This window comes from Haliotis rufescens, unplaced genomic scaffold (assembly GCF_023055435.1).
Source record: "Haliotis rufescens isolate VD_foot unplaced genomic scaffold, xgHalRufe1.0.p SCAF_13, whole genome shotgun sequence".
Taxonomy (NCBI): domain Eukaryota; kingdom Metazoa; phylum Mollusca; class Gastropoda; order Lepetellida; family Haliotidae; genus Haliotis; species Haliotis rufescens.
This window is the reverse complement of record NW_025963813.1, coordinates 18,005,819-18,027,296: the sequence shown is the minus strand read 5'-3', so window position 1 is coordinate 18,027,296 and position 21,478 is coordinate 18,005,819. Positions and strand designations below refer to the sequence as shown.

The 21,478-nt window shown below is 37.7% G+C and overlaps 1 protein-coding gene across 5 annotated transcripts in view; it reads right to left on the bottom strand.

Annotated features, from left to right (window-relative positions):
- The window catches only part of LOC124132236 (zinc finger protein GLI1-like), a 176,894-nt gene extending 157,987 nt beyond the window's left edge, over window positions 1-18,907 (bottom strand). For 2 of the 5 annotated variants that reach the window (XM_046496026.2, XM_046496029.2), the window contains exon 1: window positions 18,851-18,907. In XM_046496026.2, coding sequence (XP_046351982.1) covers window positions 18,851-18,860 — 10 coding nt within the window. In that variant the 5' untranslated portion in view covers window positions 18,861-18,907. Of the gene's footprint in view, window positions 1-1,136; window positions 1,286-2,615; window positions 2,742-17,967; window positions 18,104-18,850 lie in introns of those variants that run through there. The other 3 variants (XM_046496027.2, XM_046496028.2, XM_048394265.1) reach the window with 3 other exon arrangements.
- Window positions 18,908-21,478: the final 2,571 nt, after the last annotated feature.

The following is a 21,478-nucleotide window of genomic DNA, read 5'->3' as shown; positions in this document are numbered from 1 at the left end:
TAACCACATCAACAAGCCTGACCACCTGAAACATAAGAATGCGTCTTACGACCATATATATTACCACCCGGAATTCCCACAGGGTGGCCTCTTACGACCAGCATTGTTTGCTCGAGACCTTCTCTAACCCGGAATTCCCACAGGGTGGCCTCTTACGACCAGCATTGGTTGCTCGAGACCTTCTCTAACCCGGAATTCCCACAGGGTAGCCTCTTACGACCAGCATTGGTTGCTCGAGACCTTCTCTAACCCGGAATTCCCACAGGGTAGCCTCTAAAGACCAGCATTGGTTGCTGGGGAGACCTTTTCTAACCCGGAATTCCCACAGGGTAGCCTCTTACGACCAGCATTGTTTGCTCGAGACCTTCTCTAACCCGGAATTCCCACAGGGTAGCCTCTAAAGACCAGCATTGGTTGCTGGGGAGACCTTCTCTAACCCGGAATTCCCACAGGGTAGCCTCTTACGACCAGCATTGGTTGCTCGAGACCTTCTCTAACCCGGAATTCCCACAGGGTAGCCTCTAAAGACCAGCATTGGTTGCTGGGGAGACCTTCTCTAACCCGGAATTCCCACAGGGTAGCCTCTTACGACCAGCATTGGTTGCTCGAGACCTTCTCTAACCCGGAATTCCCACAGGGTAGCCTCTAAAGACCAGCATTGGTTGCTGGGGAGACCTTCTCTAACCCGGAATTCCCACAGGGTAGCCTCTAAAGACCAGCATTGGTTGCTGGGGAGACCTTCTCTAACCCGGAATTCCCACAGGGTAGCCTCTTACGACCAGCATTGGTTGCTCGAGACCTTCTCTAACCCGGAATTCCCACTGGGTAGCCTCTAAAGACCAGCATTGGTTGCTGGGGAGACCTTCTCTAACCCAGAACTCCCACAGGGTAGCCTCTTACGACCAGCATTGGTTGCTAGGGACCTTCTCTAACCCGGAATTCCCACAGGGTGGCCTCTTACGACCAGCATAGGTTGCTAGGGACCTTCTCTAACCCGGAATTCCCACAGGGTGGCCTCCTACGACCAGCATTGGTTGCTAGGGACCTTCTCCCAGCCGGAATTCCCTGAGTGTGTCAGCACGACTGTCTTAATATATATCACACATCTCGACACAGGTACATTGTCACACACCTACCTTACTGTCTACCTGTCTGAGTGTGTCAGCACGACTGTCTTAATAGATATCACACATCTCGACACAGGTACATTGTCACACACCTACCTTACTGTCTACCTGTCTGAGTGTGTCAGCATGACTGTCTTAATATATATCACACATCTCGACACAGGTACATTGTCACACACCTACCTTACTGTCTACCTGTCTGAGTGTGTCAGCATGACTGTCTTAATATATATCACACATCTCGACACAGGTACATTGTCACACACCTACCTTACTGTCTACCTGTCTGAGTGTGTCAGCACGACTGTCTCAATATATATCACACATCTCGACACAGGTACATTGTCACACACCTACCTTACAGTCTACCTGTCTGAGTGTGTCAGCATGACTGTCTTAATATATATCACACATCTCGACACAGGTACATTGTCACACACCTACCTTACTGTCTACCTGTCTGAGTGTGTCAGCATGACTGTCTTAATATATATCACACATCTCGACACAGGTACATTGTCACACACCTACCTTACTGTCTACCTGTCTGAGTGTGTCAGCATGACTGTCTCAATATATATCACACATCTCGACACAGGTACATTGTCACACACCTACCTTACTGTCTACCTGTCTGAGTGTGTCAGCACGACTGTCTTAATAGATATCACACATCTCGACACAGGTACATTGTCACACACCTACCTTACTGTCTACCTGTCTGAGTGTGTCAGCACGACTGTCTTAATATATATCACACATCTCGACACAGGTACATTGTCACACACCTACCTTACTGTCTACCTGTCTGAGTGTGTCAGCACGACTGTCTTAATATATATCACACATCTCGACACAGGTACATTGTCACACACCTACCTTACTGTCTACCTGTCTGAGTGTGTCAGCATGACTGTCTTAATATATATCACACATCTCGACACAGGTACATTGTCACACACCTACCTTACTGTCTACCTGTCTGAGTGTGTCAGCATGACTGTCTTAATAGATATCACACATCTCGACACAGGTACATTGTCACACACCTACCTTACTGTCTACCTGTCTGAGTGTGTCAGCATGACTGTCTTAATATATATCACACATCTCGACACAGGTACATTGTCACACACCTACCTTACTGTCTACCTGTCTGAGTGTGTCAGCATGACTGTCTTAATATATATCACACATCTCGACACAGGTACATTGTCACACACCTACCTTACTGTCTACCTGTCTGAGTGTGTCAGCATGACTGTCTTAATAGATATCACACATCTCGACACAGGTACATTGTCACACACCTACCTTACTGTCTACCTGTCTGAGTGTGTCAGCATGACTGTCTTAATAGATATCACACATCTCAACACAGGTACATTGTCACACACCTACCTTACTGTCTACCTGTCTGAGTGTGTCAGCACGACTGTCTTAATATATATCACACATCTCGACACAGGTACATTGTCACACACCTACCTTACTGTCTACCTGTCTGAGTGTGTCAGCATGACTGTCTTAATATATATCACACATGGTCGCAAACACCACCCTTTGCTCTCTTTCAACCAGAGGATCTAACTGGCTTACAAATGATGTGTTCAGGGGATAAAACCCTGCTGATGAACATTGAAAGTGTGTCATGCAGTGTAATCATTGCATCCTTATGTGCACACATGCTGCATGCCATCATGCATGCTTCAAAATGCATATATAATTAACACAGAAAAGCAGGTTGTGCGCATTCAAGTCTGGAACAGTTTTCAACTCTCAACATATCCATGAACAGGATTTCAAATTTGTTCATTTTCAAGGACATTGACTATTTAATCTCCAAAAGGATCTGAAATGTTTTTAATAAGGCATGGTAATGATTTGGAAGAATGTTCTGTCAAATGTTGATAAAATCCTGCAAACGTCCTAATGCCATTTATCTCAGGCAAATTCACTGGTGGAACACGACACTTGACACAGATTTGTCTGGACTAGCTCAGAGGCCAATGTTCGGCCCCAAGTTTCAGTGTTCCTGCTGTCTTTTGAAACTCTAGAAATTACCAGAACCCCCTAATTTTGGCCAGTCATAACTTTCAACAAATAAAAAAATGTATGAAAATTATTTGGTTTTAATTCTTTCAACATCATATTCATTGCAAAGATGTCATCTCTGAAGTAACTTAGTTAGATCTTTACGTCATTCACACAAACTTCAGTCACAATTTTCACTCATTTTTAAAAAATATTTCGAGACGAAGTCACTACAAATGGATATTTAACCTAGAAATAGACAAGGGGAAACCCTGCAGGTAACAGACAAACAGACTTTGTTAAAAAAATGTACTTATATGAATATCACCGGCTTCTTTGTTCAACCAGAAAGATTTATAAGGTATAGGTAAACGGGAACACTGCAGTGACTGTTCCCAAATTAGAATTCACAATTTGCAATGTCATGTTATTAAAGTACTAACTAATGTCATTGCTTGGCAGAGGTGACATGCAGTTCACGGAGAACAACCGATAAACAAGAAGAGGCTGCTATGTTTAGTTTGCATTGAATGAAATGATAAAATACTCTTGAATTTATGAAAATATACACTTTTAAAAAAATTTCAAATTTGGACAAAATTACCTTTTTTCCTAAAGGAATAGGAAATAGGAACTTAGTAAGGAATCCTTGACAAATTTAGTGTGTATAATACCTGCTTGCTCCACGGGTGGTCAGTTTTGGAAAGTTGCACGCCCGAATGTCAGACTATTATTAGTTTTCACTAAGTTACCTTAACATTTGAGTGTTAATTCAGTGTAAGAGGTAAATCATCTGTAAACATTAACATGATTAAGCACATTATATCTAAATATAATTTCAATGAGTTAGACTTACTAAGTTGACAATCCGCCAGTTGATTGTTATTTTTTTCTGAGAACTGACATAAAACAGTACTGTTCGGATGTTTACCCTTTTGTTACTTCTGTTCAGTTGTCTAGACAATTCTGAACTGGCAACATTCTATCTGGTCTGGTAACTTTACAAAGATGCCAATGTGGTTGTCTGACTGAAGTTTGTGGGAATTTTATGAGTAAAATATTTCATTTCATTTCATATTTTTTCCACTCAAATACTAATGTAATTCCCTGGTTGGTTCTACAAAGCAAACTGCCTATCCACACCTTATGAATACTCACATGACTATTTCCTCACCATGTACATTGGTGTTTCCAAGTTTCAACATAAATACGCTTCGGGTTTACAAATCAAATTTAGGGTATCCCTAGATTCAAACACTATACATGGGAAACCTCTGAGGCCCCCCAAAACCCTCTAGTTTCGAACTCTTGAAGCATTCAGGCCTGCATGTCTGATTTCTGTGTCTTGAAAATGAAGTAAATCAGTTGGTTCTGAATGTAAATGATAAAGGCTGTGCCATTATATTGTTGGTATTTTATTCACCCTGTTATATCTGACAGCCATGGCATCTCCACCCACACCCTAAAGGGAGTACCAACGAAGGAATACTCTTCTGTGTGGGTCTTCTTGTGTAAAAATCAAACTTTTCAGATCGAGGTAGTAAACAATTTAAACTGAATCATTTTACAAAGCTGACATCTGACTGGCTCAAGAACCTAATCTTCCTCTATTTCAATTGGGCAGTCAAAGCTAGCTCAGGGTCAATCTGATATAATCTTCTGTGGAGGGTCGTCAGATAGTCATTTGTTTGGATGTTGTTTACGCCGCACTCAGCAATATTCCAGCTCTATGATGTCAGTCTGTAAAATATTTGGGTCTGGACCAGACAATCCAGTGATTGATATCATGAGCATAGATCCAAGCAATTGGAATAAGATGACATGCACCCTGTCAGTGAGCCTGCCCACCCAATCCGTTAGTCGCCTCTTACAACAAGCATTAAAACCTCTTATGACAAGCATGGGTTGCTGAAGACCTGTTCTAACCCGGATCTTCACGAGTCCAGGTCTTCATGCAGAGTGAGGGTTTACAATTCAATAAGCGTATGTTGTTTTGCTCTGAGTAATCAATACTTCAGCCATATCACCATGTCTGAGGAGTCTGTAAACATAGTAAATAATCAAGTTTGGGTAAGTCAAACCTTTGAGTTTAGCCTGTTTTGCCCACATATAAATATGTGACCCACCAGGGGAAAAGGGACCTTATGGGTGCCAGGATACAATTGTGCTGTGACGTCATAAAGACACATGTGCGGACTGTACAAAAACATCTAAGTTTTCACCCGTTAGTTCGTAAAGAAAAAAAAGAAAAAAATTCAAAACATGTCAATTTATCAGACATTATATATAAACACTGCAATCAATACATAAATAGTTATAAGTCTGAAAATGGAACTTTGCAGAAACTGAGTCCGAATGTAATGAGTCTGTAATAATATTAATTGAAGCGTATGAATTGCTATTTTGTGGTCCTACGATACTGAAGCTTTAAAATATAATAAGAAGTCAAAATGTAATTTTCACCCATAAGGTCCCTTATCTCATGTTGGAAACATATATAAATAAACATACGTTATTTTGAAGACACCCTTTGTAGACGTAAATCTGGAAACTGTACAAGACAAACCAGTGCTTGACATTATGACCACAGTCACACGCAATCAACCAAGTCACACGCGATTAACCAAGTCACAAGTCACACGCAATGAATCAAGTCACACTATAACAATCATTTCACATGCAATCAACATATATAAATAAACATACGTTATTTTGAAGACACCCTTTGTAGATTGAATCGGGGAACTGTACAAGACAAACCAGTGCTTGACATTATGACCACAGTCACACGCAATCAACCAAGTCACACGCAATCAACCAAGTCACAAGTCACACGCAATGAATCAAGTCACACTATAACAATCATTTCACATGCAATCAACATATATAAATAAACATACGTTATTTTGAAGACACCCTTTGTAGACGTAAATCTGGAAACTGTACAAGACAAACCAGTGCTTGACATTATGACCACAGTCACACGCAATCAACCAAGTCACACGCGATTAACCAAGTCACAAGTCACACGCAATGAATCAAGTCACACTATAACAATCATTTCACATGCAATCAACATATATAAATAAACATACGTTATTTTGAAGACACCCTTTGTAGATTGAATCGGGGAACTGTACAAGACAAACCAGTGCTTGACATTATGACCACAGTCACACGCAATCAACCAAGTCACACGCAATCAACCAAGTCACAAGTCACACGCAATGAATCAAGTCACACTATAACAATCATTTCACATGCAATCAACATATATAAATAAACATACATTATTTTGAAGACACCCTTTGTAGACGTAAATCTGGAAACTGTACAAGACAAACCAGTGCTTGACATTATGACCACAGTCACACGCAATCAACCAAGTCACACGCGATTAACCAAGTCACAAGTCACACGCAATGAATCAAGTCACACTATAACAATCATTTCACATGCAATCAACATATATAAATAAACATACGTTATTTTGAAGACACCCTTTGTAGATTGAATCGGGGAACTGTACAAGACAAACCAGTGCTTGACATTATGACCACAGTCACACGCAATCAACCAAGTCACACGCAATCAACCAAGTCACAAGTCACACGCAATGAATCAAGTCACACTATAACAATCATTTCACATGCAATCAACATATATAAATAAACATACGTTATTTTGAAGACACCCTTTGTAGACGTAAATCTGGAAACTGTACAAGACAAACCAGTGCTTGACATTATGACCACAGTCACACGCAATCAACCAAGTCACACGCGATTAACCAAGTCACAAGTCACACGCAATGAATCAAGTCACACTATAACAATCATTTCACATGCAATCAACATATATAAATAAACATACGTTATTTTGAAGACACCCTTTGTAGATTGAATCGGGGAACTGTACAAGACAAACCAGTGCTTGACATTATGACCACAGTCACACGCAATCAACCAAGTCACACGCAATCAACCAAGTCACAAGTCACACGCAATGAATCAAGTCACACTATAACAATCATTTCACATGCAATCAACATATATAAATAAACATACATTATTTTGAAGACACCCTTTGTAGACGTAAATCTGGAAACTGTACAAGACAAACCAGTGCTTGACATTATGACCACAGTCACACGCAATCAACCAAGTCACACGCGATTAACCAAGTCACAAGTCACACGCAATGAATCAAGTCACACTATAACAATCATTTCACATGCAATCAACATATATAAATAAACATACGTTATTTTGAAGACACCCTTTGTAGATTGAATCGGGGAACTGTACAAGACAAACCAGTGCTTGACATTATGACCACAGTCACACGCAATCAACCAAGTCACACGCAATCAACCAAGTCACAAGTCACACGCAATGAATCAAGTCACACTATAACAATCATTTCACATGCAATCAACATATATAAATAAACATACGTTATTTTGAAGACACCCTTTGTAGACGTAAATCTGGAAACTGTACAAGACAAACCAGTGCTTGACATTATGACCACAGTCACACGCAATCAACCAAGTCACACGCGATTAACCAAGTCACAAGTCACACGCAATGAATCAAGTCACACTATAACAATCATTTCACATGCAATCAACATATATAAATAAACATACGTTATTTTGAAGACACCCTTTGTAGATTGAATCGGGGAACTGTACAAGACAAACCAGTGCTTGACATTATGACCACAGTCACACGCAATCAACCAAGTCACACGCAATCAACCAAGTCACAAGTCACACGCAATGAATCAAGTCACACTATAACAATCATTTCACATGCAATCAACATATATAAATAAACATACGTTATTTTGAAGACACCCTTTGTAGACGTAAATCTGGAAACTGTACAAGACAAACCAGTGCTTGACATTATGACCACAGTCACACGCAATCAACCAAGTCACACGCGATTAACCAAGTCACAAGTCACACGCAATGAATCAAGTCACACTATAACAATCATTTCACATGCAATCAACATATATAAATAAACATACGTTATTTTGAAGACACCCTTTGTAGATTGAATCGGGGAACTGTACAAAACAAACCAGTGCTTGACATTATGACCACAGTCACACGCAATCAACCAAGTCACACGCAATCAACCAAGTCACAAGTCACACGCAATGAATCAAGTCACACTATAACAATCATTTCACATGCAATCAACATATATAAATAAACATACGTTATTTTGAAGACACCCTTTGTAGATGTAAATCTGGGAACTGTACAAGACAAACCAGTGCTTGACATTATGACCACAGTCACACGCAATCAACCAAGTCACACGCAATCAACCAAGTCACAAGTCACACGCAATGAATCAAGTCACACTATAACAATCATTTCACATGCAATCAACATATATAAATAAACATACATTATTTTGAAGACACCCTTTGTAGATGTAAATCTGGGAACTGTACAAGACAAACCAGTGCTTGACATTATGACCACAGTCATACGCAATCAACCAAGTCACAAGTCACTCGCAATCAACCAAGTCACTCGCAATCAACCAAGTCACTCGCAATCAACCAAGTCACACGCAATCAATCAAGTCACACGCAATCAACCAAGTCACACGCAATCAACCAAGTCACTCGCAATCAACCAAGTCACACGCAATCAATCAAGTCACACGCAATCAACCAAGTCACTCGCAATCAACCAAGTCACTCGCAATCAACCAAGTCACACGCAATCAATCAAGTCACACGCAATCAACCAAGTCACACGCAATCAACCAAGTCACTCGCAATCAACCAAGTCACTCGCAATCAACCAAGTCACACGCAATCAATCAAGTCACACGCAATCAACCAAGTCACACGCAATCAATCAAGTCACACGCAATCAACCAAGTCACACGCAATCAACCAAGTCACTCACAATCAACCAAGTCACTCACAATCAACCAAGTCACTCACAATCAACCAAGTCACTCGCAATCAACCAAGTCACTCACAATACACATGCAATATACTTGACATGTTGTCTATCCTGGAATCCCCATGGGACTTTCTACCATGACTAATCAGTGATAAGTAATCAGTCATAACATGTGCTGAGTCACTGTCTAATTGAACTATCAATGCATTATCATGATTGTTGTGTTATGGTTTTGATATGTTCATGCTAAACCAAGGTTTTTTTCCTCTTAAACAAGATGGGGGGAGGGGAGAGGGGGAATGTATGAAGCCCATTTCTGGGCAGTTTTAGTCTAATGGACCTTATAATGATAACATGTAGCAAAACCCTTAAAAAGGGCAAATTTCACTTTATACCTTAACTATTAGGCAGTTTGGCAAGGACTATAGGACTAGCGCCAATGTCTAGCACTGGCGTGTGTGTGCATGCACGTGTGCCTGTCTGCCTGTAGGGGTGTCTGTACTAGTGAAATGATGTGAAATGGGGTTAATGTCGCATCCAAGATTATTGCAACTATATAGCGACATGCATTTTTGTGTGTGTCCACTTGTTCCAGTCCAGACTGATGCCAGGGATATAGGGCAAGATAACTGAGATACCTATTCTAACATGAGTGTCCCACTCAGACACAGCATACTGACTCCGAGCCGACCAGTCCTTGTTTTGTGTCCTTAATGGACAGTGCCAGGCAGGGTAACAATCCGAGAAAAACAGAAAATCTGACAAACTTTAAAAAGGCACTCAAAACCTGTCTCTTCAAGAGAGCCTTTGACTAGATCAATCATGGTCTAGGTGCATTTGAGCAGTTGTTAATTGGAAAATGTGCCAAACATATTCTTAACTTAATTTAATTTAATTTTGATTTAAACATATTTTATTGTGGAAAATCAAATGGATTAGGCACAAGTGACACACTTACGAGGCCTTCTATATACATTTCTTTACAATGTAATATGTGAATAATGATAGAGCAGAAAAAATGCACAGTGCGTAGGAATTATATACAAGTAATGAGAAAATATAATAACACACACATATACATATACATATATATATATATATACAGTATTACACACAAACACATATACCTACATACACTCACACATACATATACACACCTATACATATATACATATGATAAATTTATATTTTTTGGTGTACAATGGTACATTTTGGAAGCAGATTTAATATATTTATATAATAACACAGAAGTTAAAAAAAAAAATAGACATTTTAAATCTGTGTGAAGGGCGGGAAATACAGAATATAACTCAGCTGTGATAATTACATTGAATGCCATTGTTTTACATCAAAATTAAAGTTATAACGTATACCAAAACTAACAGAAAAAAATAAAATAAATAAAATTTAAAAATATAACTAAAACTTTTTGTATTGAAACAACCATGTATTAAATTAAATTAACAAGTACTATCTTTTAATGTCTTTTGGTTTGACGTGGCCGGGGACCGAACTCCAGACCTTCCGCTCTCTGGTCAAATGCTTTATCCTCTACACCACGAATGTAGTCTTCTAAACTAGAAGAAGTTTTGTTTGTTGTTTAACACCGCACTTCGCAATATTCCAGCTATATGAGGGTGGTACTAGTACTGTGCTGGGGTTATACTATATTTAACACAGTTAACGTGTAAAACAGGCACAAGGTTGCACCCATATTTTTTTTCAAACAAATATAACATAAATCATGTGAATAGGATGCATACGAAACCAATACTTGGGCCAATGTGGGGTACCATACCTGCGTCTTTGGCTATCTTTCCGAGGCAAGAGAGTTAACTGACTAAAAAAGTCCAGTTTTTACCCTTGCCGAACTAGGCTGGTATTATGGAGTTACATTTTGGCTGGACAAACGAGTCAATGTATAGTCCTATCAAAACCGTGCAAAGAAATCGAAATCCGGTTCGTAAACTGTTGTGCAGATTTCGGTCGATTGCAGGATTTGCAAAGCATGTGCACCGCCAACTCGTTGTCAACAGATATTCTCCAAATGTTTTCATGTTTTTAATCAAGGTGCTCACGCATTGCGCGATGTAAGATCCGTTTTGTCACAACATGGACCTTGATTATCGATTATCGTCTTGACTGGGCGCCACTGTTTTTTTTGGAGCAAATGCAAGTGATACGAGAGGTTGAATCTGATGGTGGTCTAAAGGAGAGGCTTAGAAGGGACATAACTCGTAATAGCCACTGGTGGCGCTACGATAGACCCCAGGAATTCCAGCCTATTTCGGCAAGGGTGGAAACTGGACTTATAAAGTCTGTTAACTCTCTTGCCTCGGGAAGATGGTCTTTGGCATGATGAGTGAATGCTTCAAGCGATAGGCTACCCCACCACCCGTATATGTACAATATTAGTGGGGGTACCATAACAATACTATCAGAACAGTGAATGGCCCAATAGGCACCCAGAGTCCTTGGATTAAGATCTGCATTGCTGTTTGCGACTTTAGCCACTTTTTCACACCCAGGGTGAAATAAAATTCTGTTTAGTCTAATAAGCTCAGAAAGTTTCCAGCATTAAAACTTAATTTTTACTGCACATGTATTAAGATCAACTTCAAATGATAAAATAATAAGGGTTCATCACTGATTCTTTTGTTGTGAAAAAAATCAACCAATTCTCCATGAAAATGAGTAATCTGAACAGAAAGACAATAGATGTATTATAGAAATATATAGCATATACTTATTGAAATAATAACTGCATTTGTCAACAAGCCTATTAGTGGATAAACTACACATGGCTGGAAGAGTGAGTGAGTGAGTGAGTTTGGTTTAACGCCGCTTTTAACAATATTCCAGTTATATCGTGGCGTGTCAGCTTAATGTGGGAGGAAAGCCCGAAGTGATGCAGATCTCAGACGTTTACCACTTCGGTGAAACCCACGAGCACGGGTATGGTGCTGACACATGGCTGGAAGAAGCACACTTACCTCTTGTATTCATTCACAGTGGTCAAAAATCCTAACTTGCTATGCCTCTTAAATCATATTTTTCTCCACTGGAAATATAACTATAAGTTTCATGTAATCAAAGATACAACCATATTTATTGGCTGTTTTCCACATTATGTCTCCATATGCTGCATGTCAGTGGTATTGATTTTTCCCCAATCAATGAGAAACAGAACAAATTTTACAGTTCTCATCAAGGACAACCAAGCCCAGTGACTGACTTACCTCTACAGCTATGTTACAGGGAAATACTTCCTCTTTCACCTGGAAAAACTACTTCTGACTTCAATTTCCACCTTTAAACCGGGCAGATGGCTTCAATATGTGTGGGCAAGTGTCTGCCATATTCTTTTATGGTCATACACTGTATAACATACTCTAAACTCGAGATATAGACATTACGAACATTGCTGCTTGAACTTAGAATTCTACAGATTCATTTTTAAGTAAATTCATCATGACAGATCAAGTTAAAAAAGAAAATTGAAAATTAAAATACTTTAATTAAAATATTAAACTGAAGGGTTAGCTTTGTAAACAGGTATGGGTGCAGTTTGAATTTTAATAGACTGTAACATACACAGATTCTTACAGATTGTTCAGATAATGAGATTGGAACCAATAATTAAAGCAAAAACAAGGACATAATGAAGTTTTACCATTGAACAAAAAGCACCAGTGAATTTTGAAATTGATTAGTTGAGTATTCAACTAGAAACTGAACCACAATTATATTTGTTATTGAATTTTATTAAAATCAGAAAATAAACTTACTACAATTTTTGTTGCAATATATTGGAGGCATTATTTATTCATATTTCAAATGCAAACTGTTAATCTGGATGTTGTTACTCTATTACACTTGATCACAAACATTCATGTACACTTTACCATGTTCACAGGGCTCCATTCAGCTGTATAAAACATGCAAAAGTGAAACCTATTATTGAAAAATGCAACCTAATATTTACGTGTAACAAATTCCAATTTGTCTCTGACTTACCCTTATTTGTCCAGCCAAACAGATCTTTGAACACACTCATTACCTCAAAAGTCTATTTACCATACTACATCACTAATCCCTGCGTTACGTGTAATTCGTCATACTTTTGGGGGGTTTGATGTCATCAAAATATGGGTACTTCAACATTATGTGCATATGTTCCTGTTACGTTTTACAGCAATTAATGTATGTGACACTGGCAGCAGACCTGCCTACTTTTCAACTTTGATACATTTATGGGACCAGGGTGCAACCTGGTTTTGTTTGGGGCAACTTGGTTTTGTTTGGGGCAACTTGGTTTTGTTTGGGGCAGCCTGGTTTTGTTTGGGGCAACTTAGTTTTGTTTGGGGCAACTTGGTTTTGTTTGGGGCAACCTGGTTTTGTTTGGTACAACTTGGTTTTGTTTTGGGTAACCTGGTTTTGTTTGGAACAACTTGGTTTTGTTTGGTGCAACTTGGTTTTGTTTGATGCAACCTGATTTGTTTGGGGCGACCTAGTTTTGTTTGTGCAACCTAGTTTTGTTTGGTGCAACCTGGTTTTGTTTGGTACAACTTGGTTTTGTTTGATGCAACCTGGTTTTGTTTGATGCAACCTGGTTTTGTTTGGTACAACTTGGTTTTGTTTGGTGCAACTTGGTTTTGTTTGGTGCAACTTGGTTTTGTTTGATGCAACTTGGTTTTGTTTAATGCAACCTGGTTTTGTTGATGAAACCTGGTTTTGTTTGGTACAACTTGGTTTTGTTTGGTGCAACCTGGTTTTGTTTGGTGCAACTTGGTTTTGTTTGGTGCAACTTGGTTTTGTTTGGTGCAACTTGGTTTTGTTTAATGCAACCTGGTTTTGTTGATGAAACCTGGTTTTGTTTGGTACAACTTGGTTTTGTTTGGTGCAACCTGGTTTTGTTTGGTGCAACTTGGTTTTGTTTGGGGCAACCTGGTTTTGTTTGATGCAACCTGGTTTTGTTTGGTGCAACTTGGTTTTGTTTGGTGCAACTTGGTTTTGTTTGGGGCAAACCTAGTTTTGTGTGTGGTGACTTGGTTTTCTTATCAACATGTACCTGGTGGAAGTTAATCAAGTTTCTTAAATCTAGCCCGGATTTATTTTCAAAGGGTGTTGTTTACTTTGTAAATAGCAAGGATGTACACAAAAATTTCAATAATACTGGTACAAAGGTATGAAGGCTGGATCACATCTGGTAGCTGAACATGTGATTTCAACCATGCTGTCTTCTATCAAATTATGGAGCAGAGCTACAGATAAACTGCGTATTTGCGTAAAATACCCCCCAAAAATATTCAAAACCCAATTACTTTCAATTAAATGAAAAACTCAAATGTATAAAAACAGCGCACGTAAATACCTAGTGTAGCTTTTTCAGCATGTATTCAAAGGAGTTCTGAGTCAAGCCTATATCTTTATAACAGTCATATACATCTGTAACATTATTTCTTTTCTTTTTTTAAATCTAAAAATGTTTACTAATTTTGGGAAAAACCCAATAGAGTGATGAATAGATGAGTGAAAAAATATTGGTTACCCAATGAAAAATGTAAAAAGCCAATTAAAATAGAAACCCTAGAGTAAAAACTCAATTACTCCAAAAGTTATCTTGAGCTCTGATGGAGCAAACGGAAAGTAGGTCATTATACCACAAACATTTCTAAAGCATATTGTAACATATTGTAAATTGCAGAGGAATTTGATGACATGCATTATGTCATGTATATGTCCATATATTTAGTGAAGGAATGTTTGATGACAAAATCAATTTGTGGAGAATATATATCGATCTTCTACTACAACTACTAGGCGAGGACTTTACACTTGGTACATGTCAAGAAGGCAAGGTTACAACATATGGTTCACGACTCACTATACAGAGGGAGTGAAAAACGTTGATGATAAAAAGTAAGAGTTAAATAAAATTAAACAATTTTGGGTCCATATTTACCAAATGTTTACAGATTTGGTTGAATTAAACATATCAAAAACAGTCGTAATATGCAAGTAATATCAGTGACAGTAGAAAATGTTGTACATTTATTTATTGTTATTGTCAGCGACAGCAAATGATTTAAGTGTAAGTAAAATGTCAGGTGCAGTTGGCATCAGCTCGTAATTAAGGGTTCCTAACAATGGTTGTCTTCAAACGTAACAGGCTTGATCACTCGAGATGTTTCGGAGTAGGACAGTTTCTAGAAGGCTGCTATGTTAAGGAACTTGATTAAACATGCACCAGGTGCATGTTGACATGAAAACTTAGTTGCACCACACAAAGTTGCACCCTGGTCCCATAAATTTCAAAGTTGAAACGAGCACATAATCTTGCAGTACCCAGAGTTTGATGACATCAAGCCCCACAATGTGTGACAAATTACATATAACACAGGGAGTACTTATGTAGTATGGTAAAACAAGCTTGGAGGTACTGAATTAGTTCAAAGATCGATGTTGCGTTGACAAATAAGGGTTCGACATAAATTTGAAATTTTGACGTGCACTGGCTGCATGTGGCCAAAAATATTAGATTGCATTTTACTAAAAAGGTTGCACTGGTGCATGTTCTATGCAACTAAATTGAGCCCTCAGAGGGCAATTTGAGGCCTTTTTCGACCAGACATGTGCCTCATCTCCTTGCCAAGTGAGGTTTGGATACCTCGTTGTTAACAAATGACAACACACAACACTAATCAGAATTCAAGAATGGAGCACAGCCTCTTTCAAGACATTCAACAGTGACAACATCCTCAACATTCGCATCGACTTTCACTCAAGTGGAAGAGCGTCTCCCCAAAAAGCAAAAGGTCCATGGTTTAATCTCGGGCCACCTCATACCAAAAGGCATTAAAAGATGGTACTTGTTGTAACTCTGTCTGTCGCTCGGCATTAAGGGGCTAAAACAAGGACTGGTCAGCTTAGTCAGTATACTGTGTCTGAGTGGAGTATTCATGTTAAACTGTGGCATGGTATCTCAGTGGGCTAGCACTATAAAATCGGCATAAGTCCGGACAAGTTCCAGCAGCCACAAATGCACATCGCTATATAAACGCAATAATCTTTGACGTGACGTTAACCCCCTTTTCACCTCACCTGACCTGTACATTCACTAGTGCATGGAAAAACATATCTTTGGGACTGTTACTTATTGCTGTTTTCACTTATTTGACCCATTGCAGTGTTGTTGTTTTTTGTAAACCTAATGTTGTGTTTAATAAATATTTGTTGATATTGTGGTCATTCACTGTTTTTTTTAATTAAGTTCTGTACAAACCAATTATTCAGTTTACCTCTACATTTCAATTTGAAATCACCTCAGGACACAGTCAGAGGTTGAAAAATGCAGTTATACACTGATAGTTTAGTGCACAGCCACAATAACGGTTACAAAATAACCATGTAAAATATTGTTTCGTATTGATACAGCAGCCTGTGACAGCAAAGTTGTTTTGCAATTTGACTTATAGCGATACATCAATATATCAGTGTATCATCCACCCCCTAATACAGAATTTATACAGGAACAAATGCTTAGGAATTTCAAAATACAGGATATGCATATTTTTATTCCTTTGTATTGTAATCTCACAAATATCGATTGGAATCTGCTGTCAACAAGAGGGGATGTTGATAGTTGAGCATTTGCCACTTACCTACATAAAATGGAATCTGTCTTTAATATTGGTCACTGATATATGAGCAGATGTCAAACCTTGTACATTTCAAAAATGTTGTATATGTATTCATGATGAAATTCATAAACAATTTATCATAGATGCGAGATCTCTGGTTATTGATATCATAATTCAGAGTGATAAACAGCACTAATGATGAAGACAATAACTATCAATGCCATAAATCAGAAAATGGAGGATAATATATAGGTTATAAAAGGATTAAGTCACTTGTAGGCATGAACATGTTATGGTCTAACAAATGAATGTTGTTGTTTCTGGTGCAGGTATTTTAAATTAGGTTTGGGGAAAATGGCAAAATGGCAAAATATATGTTTGACAGCTGTTGAATTTTTTATCTACACTTTGACAATAAGAATGCATATAACATGCATATGGTTAATTTCTGTTGTTTTTTTGTGAATGATATGACATATTGGATGAAATAATCAATTCAAAAATGAAATGCATTTGACAAAAATATTTTTATATGCAAAGTAACAATAACCTACAGATTCACTGAACTTATATAAAATAAACAATACACAAAATAAAATAGTAAAATATTTTGATTCATCTGCTGTACATTCCCAAAAAATTATCTTTAAAGAAACCACATTAAACTCATTAGAATTTAAATTTATACAGACCTTGATAAAATTTTAATTTATATTAAAATTTAAAACTGTGTTTCACAATTTATTATCAGGTTCAAGACAGTAATTTCATGATAAACATTGTTTTTAGCGGTATTTACACTATTTTCCACAAGTATTTCCAATCAACACATCGTAAATAATCTGTTGTGAAGAAATGTAACCTACATTTTGCTTGTCTGAATTTCACAGACTTATTACATAATACCAAGGGAGCTAACTCTTATTTGACAGGTGCTTGAGAGGCAAATTTAATGTTTTCTACCACAAACAAGCCTTTCAAAATGATGAAAAATATATGGAGAGGTGATAGATAACATAATATTATTAATTTTGATAATTTTCGTCGCTTAAAAGCCGTGTGCTGGTGAATTTTAAATCAGCGGGTAAAAAAATCGTCTGTCTGCAAAATGTTAGATCACCGCCTAGCGCGTGTTTTGACATTTCTATGCATGAATGATACCACAACGATAAATGAGTGATTTCACGATATAAATTTACTAATTTAAAAAACAGCTACTCACATCAATTTTAAAACGTGCTTCGTGTGTTGTTATTTCCTAGATTCTATATTTTTACCGAAAACTTCGACGATATATTTCCAACCCGGAAGTGAACATTCATGTCGATTCTTCAAATGTGGTACCGGAAAAGATACGGAAAACACACTTCGTAATTTCAACGAATGAAATACGATTGCGCATTGTTTAAGGTAAATTGCACTGACATGAATACTAAATGTTGCATCAAGATAAAACCAATAAGTAATATTTGTGGATCGTGAGTAATGTTCCCGAAGCGGTTTATCGTGAATGTAAAACGCATAACAATATTGCCTTAATTATTCACCTGTATCACACAGACTAACGCATGACTGCATTGATATGTAAAAACACACCATTGATATTTAAAAACATACACGGTTTTGTGGTGTTCTTACTTATCACACTCAAATATGTACTGCATGGATAAATTCATCACTCGAATATCTTTAATATGCATTAAATATTTCACCTACTACAGAAATAAATCCATAAATATTAATTTTTTTAGAAAGAATTTAGCACATTAACCCATTTTAACTTGATCTTATGAAATATTTAAGGCGTATTTCTGTGTTGATAGGTTAAGGATTTTTTTTTAAATATTTTTTTCTTTGTAACATTGATTTAATTCAATATTGCGCTCGTATTCATTCTACACGAATAGGCCTTTCAGGTTTATCATCACTCTATGAAGTGATGTAGCACATAGGCCAGACTAGACCTGGATGCCACCTGTAAGAGCTACAGTGTACCATCACCAAATGGTATATAAATGACCACATACTAATACCACTGATAACACCATACTAATGTACCAATACCAGCATTATACTAATTACCACTATTTATAGGTTTGTATTACCTTGGAGCATTTCAGGCGTTACATATATTCCCGCAGTGAATCAGGCATTAGACATGCTACCTGGCCATTGCAGGGATAATATGCACTGACTCCCTGTGACACACTAACAGTATCGAGCCGGTGAAAACGTGCCACAAGTGTTGTACATACAATGACTTCGATATATGCACCTATCGTAGGAACGAGTACAGTTAACTACGTTTATAACGAACACGCTTATAACGAATTGACGTTGATAACATATGCCGCTCAGCTTCCAAAATGATTTGTTCGTTAAGAACCGTTAAATATTTACTTGATAGACAAACCCTGTCCAAAGTCTATCTTGTTTTCATAAGGCCTATATTAGAATATGCTTCAGAGGTATGGGACAACTGCAGTCATGAAAATTCCGAAAAACTTGAAATGATTCAACTCGAAGCCGCTCGCATAGTAACAGGTCTCCCTAAATTCTCCTCAAGATCGAGTTTATATTTTGAGACAGGATGGGAATCACTATCTTATAGGAGGTCAAATAAAAAACTCTGCACAATCTACAGTATTGTTAATAACCTATGCCCATCGTATTTACATGACATGTTACCACCCAAAGTATCAACTTTTAGTAGATATGAGTTAGGAAATCAGAATAATCTGAATTCGCCGCAAGCACGAACAGTCACATACCAACAATCATTTATACCTTCTTCGATCAAATTATGGAATGAGTTACCCCCTGAATACAGAAGTGCAACATCATTATCAAATTTTAAACACATGATTAAAACAACCATTACAGCTCCACCTCCATACTTCTCAATCGGCAACCGTAGAGCTAATATTTTACATACACGCCTAAGGCATTCTTGCAGTTCCCTAAATGCAGACCTCTTTAAAGTAAATTTATCTGATACTTTGTCCTGCTCTTGTGGAAACCCATGTGAAAACAACATACACTTTTTTCTTGAATGTCCCAATTACACTATTCCCAGAAATATCATGTTCGCTAACATTATAAAAGCTGGAACTACATGTACAATACAAAATATTCTCTACGGTGATGTATCCCTATCTGAAAATCACAATAACCTCATCTTCAACAGCGTTCAAAAATATATACTGTCGACTAATAGATTCGAGTAACCCTTTATCATTAATACAGAATATCGCTCTGCGACCATTTATTATTAATTACGCTATCAGTGAATAAACTGCATGCATGTATATGAATACATGTGTATCTCTGCCTCCTTCTGTAAACATAATGTTTACGGGTATATATATCCTGTGTATGTGTGTAAATATGTGTATGTATATATATGTATGCATGCGTATTCAAGGGTATATGTGTATGTATGTACATGTAGTGTGTGTAGGTATGCATATGTGTACATGTACATAAGTGTATGTATGATTGTGTAATTATATATGTAGTTTTGCATGTATTTTGGATTAATGTGTACATACAAGTAAACTGTGTCTATAGACAATTCTTATGCATGACTGTCTGTTACTCTTGCAAACATTATGTTTATGTTCTTGTGTCAATATATTTCTCTTTGTTACTTCTCTTTGTAATAAGTGTATATGTATCTGAGTATGTGTATGTATGTATGTATGTATGTATGTATGTATGTATGTATGTATGAGTATGTATGATTGTGTGTATATATGATTATGTGTATATGTTTGTATTTCTGTATACGTATGCATATGTATGTGTGTATGTATATGTGTATATATATGTATAATCAATGTCTGTACATATAGAGTAGGGAAAGGGCCACCTAAGTTGGATAACTTTTGCCCAATCCCGTTGACCATATATGTCAATAAAATATGTTTAAAACAACGAATTGACCGATATAACGAACTTTATTTAGTCTCGACCATTTGTTGTATAAATGTTGTATATATTCTTATAACGAACTACGGTTATTACGAACTACAATTAGTGGCCCCTTCGAGTTGGTTATAACCGTAGTTTACTGTACCTCCACAGTCCCTTCCGCCACCACCACCACCACCACCACCACCACAATCATCATCATCATCATCATCATCATCATCATCATCATCATCCTAACGTTCAAGAATTGGAATTGCCTGTGTTTTCTGTATCCGATGATACTCGAAAACCCAGTTAATTATATGCTTATTCTCTTATGATATTCCTCCTTAATCAAGACATTCGCCACTTAAGCTTCGTTTCAAATGCTACGATCACTATTTTACTGATCAACAACGTCAAGTTCTTTCATAGACGTTGCACCTCCAATAGACCCCGGATGTACATATACACATGTTCTTGACAAGACTCGTGTATTTTTGTTTGTTTGTTTGTTTGGTGTTTAACGCCACACTCAGCAGTATTCCAGCTTTATGGCGGTCTGTAAGCAATCGAGTCTGGACCAGACAATCCAGTGATTGACATCATAAGCATCCATCTTCGCAATTGGGATACGATGACATGCATCAACCAAGTCAGCCAGCCTGACCACCCGATCCCGTTAGTCGCCTCTTACGACAAGTATAATCGGCTTTTACGACAAGCATTGGCTTCTAAAGACCTATTCTAACCCGGATCTTCACGGGTCAGATATGGTATAAATATTACAACTTGAAAATATACTTTGCATGTGAATGCCG